The sequence below is a fragment of the Manis pentadactyla genome, chromosome 2 (genome assembly GCF_030020395.1).
Source record: "Manis pentadactyla isolate mManPen7 chromosome 2, mManPen7.hap1, whole genome shotgun sequence".
NCBI lineage: Eukaryota > Metazoa > Chordata > Mammalia > Pholidota > Manidae > Manis > Manis pentadactyla.
The window spans coordinates 224709739-224722887 of record NC_080020.1 but is presented as its reverse complement, the minus strand read 5'-3'; the positions used below and the strand labels follow the sequence as shown (position 1 = coordinate 224722887).

General features: G+C 37.3%; 1 protein-coding gene across 3 annotated transcripts in view; it reads right to left on the bottom strand.

Annotated features, from left to right (window-relative positions):
- NBAS (NBAS subunit of NRZ tethering complex) overlaps positions 1–13149 on the bottom strand; it is a 345656-nt gene that overhangs the window by 255094 nt on the left and 77413 nt on the right. For all 3 annotated transcript variants that reach the window (XM_057497443.1, XM_057497442.1, XM_036881629.2), the window contains exons 13-19: positions 10689–10752; positions 9617–9810; positions 8243–8500; positions 7419–7544; positions 4115–4266; positions 2728–2865; positions 2399–2477 (exon numbers count right to left, since the gene is read on the bottom strand). In XM_057497443.1, coding sequence (XP_057353426.1) covers positions 2399–2477; positions 2728–2865; positions 4115–4266; positions 7419–7544; positions 8243–8500; positions 9617–9810; positions 10689–10752 — 1011 coding nt within the window. The remainder of the gene's footprint in view (positions 1–2398; positions 2478–2727; positions 2866–4114; positions 4267–7418; positions 7545–8242; positions 8501–9616; positions 9811–10688; positions 10753–13149) is intronic.

Below are 13149 nucleotides of genomic sequence, written 5' to 3'. Positions count from 1 at the left end.
CAATAAAACTTCCTTAACAGCTGCCCAAAGCCACTGCTTCCACTTACCCAATTCGCCTTCTTTCCTAAACTCATTCAACCTCTGACAATTCAGTTCAGCTCCTTCACAGCACAGACCTTTCCAAATATGGCCAGAAACTATCCTAACTCTCTCTCCTGCCTATATTTTGTGTACCCACCTCAGACTCCCTACAGTGCAGCTGTCCTGACCAGCTCACTGTCAGGGACACACCACCTTCTTTTACACCACTAGGCCTCTCTTCATACAGTGTGCTGATTATCAGCATAGGCTACTGAATCTGACACGTAGGTATGAGTTCTTGCTTCCTATTTATTCAGACAAACTACCTTCTCTAAGCCTCAGTTTTCACAAATTTTATTTATGAATAAAATTGAAGGACAATAGTGCCTGCCTGCCTCAAAGGACTGCTGGTAAATAATCTCGATTAAGTATGTATGACATTGGCTGACAGATAGTAAATCCTCAACAAACATGTTGATGTCTCTTAAGATACTCTCTTACCTATCGACTCCTTCACCAAATATTTACTGAGCTCCTCAATGAGCCAGGTATGATTTTGAAATCTGGGGACCAAGCTGCAAACAAGACAAAATGTCTACGCATTTAGGGAGCCTCCATTCTCGTGTCCCCCTCATGGCACTCCCTAGCCCCCCTAAATCTGCTTTCCTTCTTTTTAAGCACTAGTTGAAATACAACTTCGTCTGTGGAGCCTTCTCAGACATCCCCAGGAAAAATGTAATGTTTTGCGCCATTATGCTCCCTCGTCAATTTTTCTTATGTCCATTATCATCACTTATTGCCTACAGAATGAGGACTCCCAGGAAAACTGTTCCTTGTTCTGGCATAATACCTGGCATAAAGCAGATACTTTTGTAAAATTTAAATGAATCTATTTTTATCTAATTTTATCAGAAAATTAATAAAATAAGGTAGGCCCTGATTAAAATGCAATGCCTATCTTTACCACTATCTAGCAGGTTAGCTATTACATCTGAATATCTTCATTTTTAAGTTTTAATAGTCAAATTCATCAACTTCATCTACTTTTCAAAAGCTTAGCTAAATTCCAAAAAAAAGTGGGCTTAACGAATACTTTAAACACCACTATTACCATGTAATAATAAATGTACTTTTACTGTCAAACGGAAAAAGGCAATTCAATTAACTAAAGGATAATGAAAGAAAATTAACTGGACAAACTCTAAACATTCTATGGAACCTCTTTTTAAGATCTCATCAGTAAAACTTAGTAAAATGAAGGCTAATAATGTAAAATAAACGATCTCTTACTGATTTCTGCAGTTCACAATATGCTTTTATGTATTACCTCAAAATACCACAGAACTTGAGACATAGTAAAGGATATGCTTTGAAGTAATATGACCATCCAACAGTCAAACTAGTTGTACCTACAGATAAAACTATTAGGAATTTTCTATAGCTTGTCTGTATGAAATGACAGATCACTATCATGTTTTCTAGCAACGACAAAAATAACCCTCTTTAGTCACTAGTATTTTGTTTGAAAACATTTCTACTAGGTTAGAAGGTGCGACTCAAACGCTATTGGATTTGCCTGCGGGCATTAGGAGTACTGAACACCTGTTATTCTGGGGTAGGCATGATACTATGAGACGTGACATTTACTGACTGCCTACTGTGTGCCAGTACCAGGAGCCAAGAGAGGACACCCACAGAAGGGAGGTGTAACACAGATTCAGGAAGGAACCTGCAAGCCAAGTCAAACTTTAAAGGTTAGAAATTTATATTAAATCTTGGTGAACTTCAGCTTGAGGGTCATGTGAAAAAGCAATGAAACTATGTATCTTTACTGAAATGTTTCTCACATCTTTAATAATATCTAAACTGTGCTACTAAAATGCCCAACATGAGGACAACAGCTGTGCATGCGTCCCTGAAGAAACAAATATGAAGTATACTTTTTTAAGTTGAAATACCTAATTTTGGCCACGATTAGGATCAAATTCCAACCAACTAAATTCAACCCACTAACAAATCATTAAAATAAAACTAGTCAGAAATCTTCATATTAGGATTATTAAAACCCAGTGCATGCTGAAATCTCATACTGGAGATGCCATCACCTTAAAATCAAAGTGTTAAATAAATTTAAGTACAAAAGATCATAAATGAAAGAAACATAGATACTCTAAAATGGATAAGGCATTTCTGTTCCCGAGACCAACAAAACAACCTCTGGCTTTCCACGAGCCACTGACATACAAGAGCACTTGCTTCTGTAACAAATAAATTTCCCATGTAAATAGTTTTAAAGTGAACTTCAGATATTAGGGCAGCCGCAACATTCACGACGGTAGATCAAACAAACATAACTGGTCTGATAAAAACTACTCACCTCATATGTTGCCAGCCGATCTAAGTACGTTAATAACTTCAGTCTACAGCGGCAAAGTTCCTTCTGTTCCAGTGTTAACCTGTGTTTGAGTAACTGTATTAGGCCACTTACATTTACACAGATACACATTTCTCTAAGAACTAAAATAGAATAAAAATAATCAACTTTCTATGGAGCCCAAAACTCATGGAAAAATACACAAAAGCACAAGGTTAAGTTAATACTAAATGCATTTAAGTTGCTGAAATAATTCAGAACAATTAGCCCTAGTAAAGAACACACTTAAATGACTAGTTATTTTTTTAAATTACTAGTAGTAAGTCATTTACTTTGAAAAGTTCACTAATTTAAGTAGTTTTTGCCTCTTCTTGAGTTCCTTCTTTTTATTCTCAGCAGGCTCTTCATCAGGTGGTGAAAGATCTTCATAGGAGATACTGTCTATGTCGATGTCACCAGGTAATGTAAATCTGTAAGAAAAAACCCAAATCTAATTTTTTTGAAATGCTGCTTTCCTCTTTCATTTTATTATTCAGGTGATTTCCACAGAAACAACCCATGATTTCGAAGAAAGCTTTTGCTACTATAAGCAAAGTGAGTCACTCATTATACCCACAAGATGAGCAAAGTCATCTGTATTCATCACATAGAGAAATTTTAAAAATCAAGAAAATGAAAACTACATAGGGAAACAAACATATGAGGTTATATTCACCCAATGTGAAACAGCTTATGAAGAAAATGTCCAGAGTTTACTATTTGAATCACTTCTGTTTAAGGTTTTTAAAATGGTAGTAAGTGTCAGTCTCATTTGCATTTTTTTATTTATCAAATATTTTAGCACATGTTGGTCCCTCCCTGCCTCTAACCTGCAGATAAGGGAGGAGACGCGATGAGATATCAAGACCTGAAAGGACCAGCCAGGGGACTCAAGGCTTAAGAACGCAAGAGTGGTGCTGAGAGTCACTGCTCTTATTTATTGATCAAATGGTTGTTAACAACAATAAAAGTCTGTATAGAGGACTGAATGCACAATCATTAATCAACTCCAAGCCTACCTTTCAACAGTCTCCAGTCTTCTGAAGCATAATGAACAAGTTCTTACATAGTGAACAAATTCTTACATGGTGAACAATGCAAGGGCAGTCATATCACAGAAACTGTTTCTGTTTTGATCATGAATCATGAACTATAGACAATCAAGTCAGATATGATTAGTCATTTGGTTTTTATACCTGATTTATATGTGAATCCCACAAGCACATTTATATCTCAAGGTTTCAAAAGTCTGATAGCAATAGCTCTTATCAAATAACTTTATTATGATTATTAACAAACATATATATGGTGCTTAAAAGTTTATGAGATGATTTCACAAGATACATAATTTAATCACTCAAAGTAATTTTCTGATGCTACAGATAAAGAAGATGCATGAAAAAAGAAGGTGGTTCACCTGACTAACAGGCACACCCAGGTATATGTCTTAAGCCTAAAGCTTAGAAACAGCCAACATCCAATAAATATTTGTAGAATTTATTCTTAGCATCAAGGTATATATGTAAACATATTTAACTTAAAAGCTGCAAACTCAGATAAGTGAGCACTGGCCAAAAGCAACTGCTTCATTACAGAATAATCTAAATAAAGAACAGTTTACCCTTTCCAATCTCAGCTTAAAGTCACCTTTACTCTTGAATCCATATCTTTGTTACCAACCTGCCATCATCTGCTCCCTTCCCTATTGCTAACAGAGCCTCCAGGTCTGTGCCTTTTAATCCATATTGAAGCAGTTCCTTTGCAGCATCCACATTTTCAGGAACTCTTTCCAAACACTCGTGAAGAACCCAGGAACGTTTCTTTATTTTACTCTGTATACAAAGAAAATAAAGAACAGAGGCATTGAAGAACTCAGGACATCTGATAGCACCTACACCTGCCTCCTAGCATTATAAAGCCGTACCTGAGGGAGTATAGCTACCTAAGACCTTTGCCACAGGTAGTTGCTAGAAAAGCTCAACTAAAAAAGCTAATTCCCTAATGGTGATTAGAATTAGATGTAGGGAATGTGTTTCTAGCCGCTTTCTTTTCTTCTAATGAGACAAGGCTGAAACACAAAGCTCAGGACTCTTTTTGGAAACATGAAAAGATTTTGCCAGACTTTTATAGCTGCTCTTTAGTTTGCATATGGGCTGTGTAAGAGTAGAAAATAAGCATAAAGGCAAGGTAAGATAAATCCTACTGTAACAAGCATGATTTTCTTTGAAACAAAATCTGTTAGGCACAGCACATCAAGATTCTGTGTCTGATTGACCATGAGATGTACCACAAAGTGCAGGTGAAAATTTAATCATAAAAAGTCATGGTATGCTATTCTTTGGAAAGACCAAGGGCCTAGCCCTCCCTCCCAAATGCTTCCTCTGACTCCATTCAAATTCCTTGACTTCCCCTTTTCCTAGAAAGGACAACTGTGATTACAAATTTGAAGCAAGATTTGACTCATACCCTACATTCCTTTTCATATTCTACTGTATCAATTCTTTCTTCAAATGTCTCTTAGCTCATTTCTCCCCTTTCTACTTCTATGGCCTCCATGTCAGTCCATGTCACTAACTCCTAATGCCGGGTCCCTGCAGAAGTCTCTTGACCTTAGCAGGGTTACCCCCAACCACCCTCCTTCCAACCAGGTTCACTGTCTACACCATCTTCTTCTGCACCTCCAGTCAACAGTCCATAGCAGTTCCCCAGGACCCTAAACAAACAAGCCTAAATCATCACAGGCTTTCAATATCCTCCCTAACTGAAATCAGTGCAACTTTCTAATTGTATTTCCCAATGTTCACTGTTGTCAAATATCAGATCCAGCACACTGGCTTAATTACAGAGTTTATTTACTCAGCCAAGAAATATCCACCTATGTGCCAGGCACAGAACTAGTCAGAAAGACAGGGCAATGAATTAGACTTAGTTCCTGGCCTCATGAGCCATGTTCATTTTCCTTTTATTTGCTTATAACATTTGAACCATTAAGAATGCCTTACACTCTTCTAACTGAAGAAGGCCTACTTGGAATCCTCAAACCTGCTCAAAATATCTTCACTATATAAAGCCTTCCATAACCACTGGGTCTACAATAACTGCTACCTTCTCTGGGTTCCCAGCATTCATCTGGAATCTTCCGGTATGGTTACTTGTGTTTTAGGCATGAAACTTGTCTTTTCAGTAGGATTATAAACTCCCTTAAAGCAAAGGCCATATTTATGCTGCTCCTGTACCCCTTCACTGTCTGTCACTTAGTTCTTTTACTCTTAACTGCCTGTTCATTTAGCTGAATTAAGTATCTCCCCCAACAAAAAATGTACTTGCTTTGTTTCTCCTAACACCTTTCAACTCCTTCAGGATTAAAATTGTCCTTTACTGCCTTCCAGAGAAGCCATAAATGAAGATATATGAATTCATTAGTTCACTGTCCTGAGTGACAAAAGAAGGAAGAAAAATAATACAGGTCTGGTGTTCTGCTATTCTAAAGATAATACAAACAATTTTTTCTTCTTTTATTTCATAACCTCTCATGCTCACTCATTTCTGATGTCAATCTTGTATTAAAAGTTTATCTTCCTGTTTGGAAGCATTAACTTCTTACATACAAGATTTTCAGATTACCTTTTTATGTACTTTTAATTACTCATGTACATAAATATTTAGGAAAAACAATTATCATGACATTTCCCAACATTTCTTAGAAATCTTCCTAAGTGCAAAGGTATTTTCCTTTCTAAATATCAGAGGAGAAGTTATATCCTCTTAAAAACATGCAATAAGTTCTACTACTTGCTCACAAAGGTGCCAAGGGTCCAAGTATACAGGCTACATAACAACTTTAACTGTGGTAGCAGGGAGCTATTGAAGGAACTAAACAAAAAAAAAGGGTATTTGGCAAGCTTGATACGTCAGTAACCTATCGCCTCAGCTTCCCAAATCCTCTTCACAGCCAGCTGTGGGACAGACAGCATTCCCCATTTGCAGCTGACACCTTATTAAGCCTCGTGGATAGAGGGCACTGGAGGGCCACAGCAGAGGAAATGGCTCCGATTTCTAGTCCTAATGTGCTCTGGTTCTTTTCTTGCTCCTGTGGCTCGGCGGCCAGAAATGCATGCAGCGGACATCCAGTGGCATTTACCCTACCCCTTCCCCCACCAAGGACTACTTCCCATTAAATTTCAATTGTACTCGTGAGTAGGTTTGTTTTCAGTGAACCCCCAGGCACTGGAGGAAAAAACTTTCCAGATTATGACCACCTGCACCCTAGTGGGTGTCTTTTCTTTTCAGTCCCAGCCACAGTTCCTATGCACTGGCCTTGAGCAGCATTCATGCTGGCGAGTTTTCTGACCCTAACCTCAGCTCACTGCCACACCTCAGAACAGCATCCAGTTTGCCTGTGCACATCCCACCTGCTCCTGCCTGCCAACCTTGGCAACTAAGGCCCAGCCCTGACCCCAGACAACCCAGAGAACTTTTCCATCCTATGTGCTACAACCACTCCTTGTCCAATGAGGTCTGAGTCCCAGCCCAGGGGAGACCTCCCTTCCAAGTGTGTTCCCAACTTGGGTATGCTCCTTCAGCCTTACAGGATTCCTTAGAGTTCTCTTTAAACTTTTACAGTTAATCATCCATTATGAGAAAACTATTCTCCATATTAAAACTTTTCCTGTTCAAATTACTATGTAGTTTCTGGTTCCTGATGGTACCCTGACTGATATAAGTGAAAAAAGGTAACTGAGGTAGAGAAGGAGAAAGGATTAGGCCAAACTCAGGTAGGTGGCGGGTTTATCAGCGAATATGTGTTCATATGTCTTCAATACCAAAGTCCAGCTGCAGGGTCAATACAAATAAGAAGAAAATTTCTCCAGGTTGAGTAAAACACACTCTAGGGAAGTCAGCAATATAACTACATGAAATCCTACAACCAAAAAATATTCCATACATTTTAATTTTACCATGTTACCAAAATATGTAAGCATACCAAGTAATTCTGAATCGAAGCAATGTTGACGGCAGATTTCCTCCACTGCCTCTGGTACACTAGATCGGTGTCTAGGCCATAGGTCTGAGCCAGAGACAGGGCTTCCTCGTACTCTTCACTTTCAATCTTTGGACAAAGAAATGGGAACACGAATGTTACATTACTGAACTGTCCACAGTGTCACTCTGATGATGTAATGAACTGTGCTAAGCCTTCCACCCACAAAGCACGTTCTGCGTCCCTAACTATCCTCATGTGCACCGTGGCAGAAGCCCCTAGGGGCAGACAGATCAAGTATTTCTTTCAAAATTTAACAGAAAGCTGAGAGACAGAGGTGAAATGCCCACATTTATAGAGTAAAATGATGGCAAAACCAGGAAGAGCAGTACTGAGAGCCTGACTCCGAGTCATGATACTGCGCGAACAGCACAAATAGCTAAATACTCAGGGTTGATCAAATCTACTTTCCCAAGCAAACCCCTGACTAGGAAGTGAGTTCACACGTCTCCCTCATCACCTGCAGTCGGAGGGGACGGCTGTACTTAGACACATACAGGTGAGAGTCACACGAAAGGGAGAAAAACCCAGGCTAAGCCACAAAGTGGACGGCCAAGCTAAGTGGGAATACTCCTCATGTCCACTATTTCTGCTTTGACTACTCAGGCACAAAGACCAGCATTATTTTCAAAAGCTTTATAATACTGGTATTTTTAGCATTTCAATGATGTAACAAACCCTCTTTAAATTTATTAAAAAGTTAGTTATTTCACAATAAAATAAAATCGTGATGCCTGCAAACTTTGACAGCAGTAAGACACTCTCACCTTTCTCTGATACAGCTCCTCGGGAGTCGTGGAGCGCAGACTCACAAGGCGGTAGTTCTTCGTAATGGTTCGGGGGCGTTTCCGTGGCGGTGCAAACCGCTCCATCTCCGTCGCGAGGTACAGACCCTGTTTTATGAACCCGAAGTAGCGGGCCTTGGCAGATCCGTCCTGATCAGAATCAGAATCCTCTTCTCCGTCATCGTCTTCTCCACTTCTAGTCTCCAAACGAGATCGTTTGGGGGCAAGTTTAATCTCACACTAAGGTGAAAAACAAGACATTGACTTAACAATGAGGAACTAGACAAGTTTTAGGGTTAGGGAGAAAAATTTTAATTCTACTCTGGTTTGATTCATTACAACAGCGATGTGATTAAGACAGGAATGGAATTCAAAGGAGCCCAACTACAAACATCATACACACCAACAGCTCCAGCAACAGGCACTACATTATTGGCCCCGAATCTCCAAAACAAAAGCTTGTTTTAATAATAGGTCATTAATATGACCTCATAAAGATATGCTTGGTAATCATTTCAGGGAAATAAAGAAATTAATGTTAATTTTGTCACTTTTGACATTTTCATACTTGCTGTGGAAAAATATGATTTTTTTAACCTATTTAGAAATGAACATGCAAGTATTTATTTGTTTTTCCAAGAATAGCTCTCTTGCCCTCCCCTTTTCAGGAATGTCTATCAGCTTCACAAAGTTCTTAGTCTGAAAACCTGCCTGTTAAAGATAACTTTCATTCCAGACTTAACAGAACTGGCTTAGGTTGGAAGCCATGGTTTTCTGTAAATAATATCTCTAGATTTGGTAACAAACTTTGAGGTAATAAATACTTGTTAATTTGCATTGAAGTGAAAGTTATTGAAGCTCATTACTCTTGGAAGACTTAAAATATGAATTTTTAATGATGAAAATATAACTTTAAACTATTAACCCCTATTTTCAAGTTTTTTGTCATGATAAGCAGTTTTCTTACTAAAAGAACCAAACTTTTTAAGTTGTCAAAATTCATGATAATAGGCTAAAGACTCAATTCTTAGGTACTATATATCTTAGACAATACTTTTCCATTTTAAAATGACTAATCTAGGAAAAAGGAAAATAATCTATCATGTCATTAAAGAAAAAAATACACAGAGAACAAAAAAAGTTTTATTCATTCTTTAGCAATGCAAGGTTTTTTAACTTACTAAAAAATAGACTTTTTTAACACTACTTAATCACTGATTCCAATCACAGATTTGTATTTAAAGACAAAATTAGATAATGAGATCTAACTAAAATTTTAAAACTAGATATTTAGATTTTTGGTGAAATACATGTGTATTTTAAGCATACTGGCTGCTCTAAAAGGAAAAGCATTACCTCCAAACTTAAAAATCCCCCATCATGGGTAGCAGTGACTTGAGGTGATGGTTCAAACCATTCACATGATTTTCCCAGTAAATTCTTCAAAGTTTTCACTGATGAAACAGTCAAAGCACCAGAGCAGCGAGCCAAAATGACCGCACTGTCTGCCCACCAATTTACATCTATCAGTGGATAAAAGGACTCCTTATCTAAAGGGGGAAAAATGAATCAACACAAATGCGTCTGTCAATGTGGTTTAAATGCAACACATTTAGTCTAATAATCATTTTTAAACTGTATTTGGGCCTTACAGGTGTATTAATAATAAAAAATAAATTGTAAGTCAACACTCAAACTTTTACAAAATGGTCATTTATTTAATGAACATCTGAATGCTAACAATTCGCAAGTCTAAATCCAAAGTTCCAGTGTTGCAGAGGGAAATATGTTAAGGTCTTTTCTTTCAAAGAAGTAAGACTATACAGATATATGTCAACAATTTCAACATAATAAGGTAGTGTGTACAAAGTGTACATATTATTAAGATTATAAAAGGCTTTAGAAAATATTCATATATCACTTTTCAAACAATATAAGAGAATTATACTCATTTAAAAATTAATCCAGATATATAATGGTTTTCAATGTTGATTACTTCTTAAACTCTGAAGGGGACCAGGATATGCCACCCCGGAAGATGCCACTTTGACATAAGAACTATTTTAAATGAAAGAATTTGAGAAACTCAGTTCTTTGCCTTCGTCTTGTCATTTCTCTAACAACTTATTGTTCTTTTGCTAAGATACTGTATCAACCCAATTTCCACCTAAGCCTTGGAGTTACTCATCTCTGGGTACTCCCTGTATAAGTGAAACATAGATGCTAATAAACTTGTTTTTCTCATTTATCTGTTTTCTGTCATTCGAATTTTATAGGGCCCCAGCCAGAGAACCTGGAGAGTAAAAAGAAAAAGGTATTTTCTTCCTCCACAGATCAGCTAAAGAGCACCTTTATCTATATTAGAGGAGTTTCTTAAGGTTCTTTTTTTTCTTTTTTTAAGGTTCTTGTCATATTTCATACAACTCACCTTTGATTTTTTTCCTCTTCTCAGTAGATAGTCTCCAATCGGGATTAAAGTCATCATAGCCTGGCTAAATATGAAAAATATGCACATGACTTCCTGAGTCAACAATATGAGAAAATTTTGAGAATGTATCAAGAACTATGGATTTTTTTAAATAACAAAAATATTGAAATTATGCATTCCTTTGATCTTTAGTTTTATCTCGCTGAAAACCTACTCTTCACCATAACCTTGAAAAGCAATTGTTCATACACTTAAAATGTGCACATGCCATGCACTGTGACTCAAATTAATGAAAAAATCTTGAGCATAAGAACAGTAAGTTAGCAAGTACTCAATTAATAAAAATGAAACCAAGGTACACTACCAATGCCCTCTACACAGGCCCACACTTACACACTTACACACAGGGAGAAGAGCAATGCTGACGTGAATAAACACTGGCCTGAGCACAAGTCCTACCCCTCCCATGCAAACTGAGCAACCCCTCTGGCATTGACTTCTACAACCTGAGACTGGACTCCATGACCTCCATTATCTCCAGTTCTAGCTTTCTATGGCTAAAAATTGACTGAGTAAAAAAACACAACTATGCAATCTTCAAACTAAATCCATTTATATTCTAATATCATGGAACACAATGCCATGCCCACCTTTGAGAACATAATGACACATCAATAACTCTCAAATATAAAACAACTGAGATTAGGCCACTTCCACATCCCTTCCTGGCTCACTATTAATTACTTAATCTTCAGAATTACAGGAGTATGGGAAAAAAATCATTTGGGTGTTCATCTGAAATCTTAAGCCTAAAAAACTTATGCTATACTTTGGCCAAAATGTGCTTTTTCATCTAAATATAATGGAATAAACATATATGTTTTATTAACAATTTCTCAGTGGCTAATACTTTATTAAAATCGATATTTTTTTCCATGTCCTGAAAGAACTTCCTGCTCACCACTACTATGATAAATCACTCAGAGCAGTTCCTGAGTACAGAAGATAAAATTCTTTAAACTTTATCAGGAAAAATGTTACCATAAAAGGCTATTTTATATACTTAAGGAAGATTTTAGTATATTGACTGTCCTGGTCTACTTAATCATAAAAAAAGATAAGTTTCGAAGATTTAGACTACAATAAAGTGTGTATTACTGAAAGAAGTCAATAAATTGAAACTTTATATGAGCCTTTATAAGGCAGTTTGGGAGGTTCCAGTGTCTTCGCGTCACCAGTTGTACGCGCTCCCACAGTACCACATTTGCACCATCATTTGTTGTATGAGCACACGTGTGCCTCCTTTCTCACAGTCCAGAGCACACAGGGAGTATGGAATGATACTGTAAAACTTTAAGCCCCACCAACAACAATTATGATTCCTCCCTGGATAAATTAAAGGACATACAGGTCACAATGAAACTTAACAAGAAATCTTCAGCAAAATTTTGAAATCATTTCCCTGGTGTAAGTTTGAGAATTCAAAGTGTGCCTGTCTTCATTTAAGTAAATGATAAGAAAGAGCACCATGAACAAGCAATACAAGCTACTAGAGCCAGTCCCCAGACACTCTGGATAGACTGTTCCTTCCATGTAGACTGCTTAAACAAATGGGTGTGTCTTAACGAATTCAATTTTAAACACAAGGGGAACCTGTGTTCTTCAGCCTCCAGAACACTGTCAGAGCATGCTCATATTCCCAAATCCATCAGAGTGCCCACCTATGGGTCAGTAGCTAACTGCTGACAGAGTGAATGAATTAATACATCTTTTAAATCACTGTACTCTAATTAGAAAGTTATAGGAAAACTAGATGACAGAGTACCAGTGTTCCTACAGCCCCTCAAAGTGTGGCTTCTTCTGCTTAGTGAGTGAATACCATGCACTTACACTGTGAGAGAAGAAAAATCAGACATTACCCCAAACTCAAGTAGGCTGAGAGCTAAGAAATGGATATATAAATGACTATAACCCAAGCTCAAACTGGGTAACAGCTCAAAAAGAGGTACAGATAAAAGTGTAAGGGCTCTTCAAAGGATCAAGAGATCATTCTGGATATGGGCTTGAGAGGTACAAAGAAAGCCTTGTGGTACTGTACTTTTAGGAATGGATAATGCCTGGATGTGGAAAATGGGTGCGGGACAACATTCCGGTCCAAGAACACAATGAGAACAAAAGTACCCCAGAAGGAAAATACTGCTTATTCAGGAAAAATAATTATTCAGGTCAGTTTAAATCAAGTATAGGATATCAGTTCTAACATTTTTATTTGTCAGTGAAGTTTTTTGGGGGTAAGGAGTTAATGATGTCATTTTCACTGAGATGAAAATCACATAATGTAAAACTAACCATTTAAGAATAAACAGAGTAGCATTTAGTACCTTCACAATGTTCTGCAACCTCTACCTCGTTTCAAAAAAACATTTCTTATCCCTCCAAAATAAAACACTTATCCATTAAG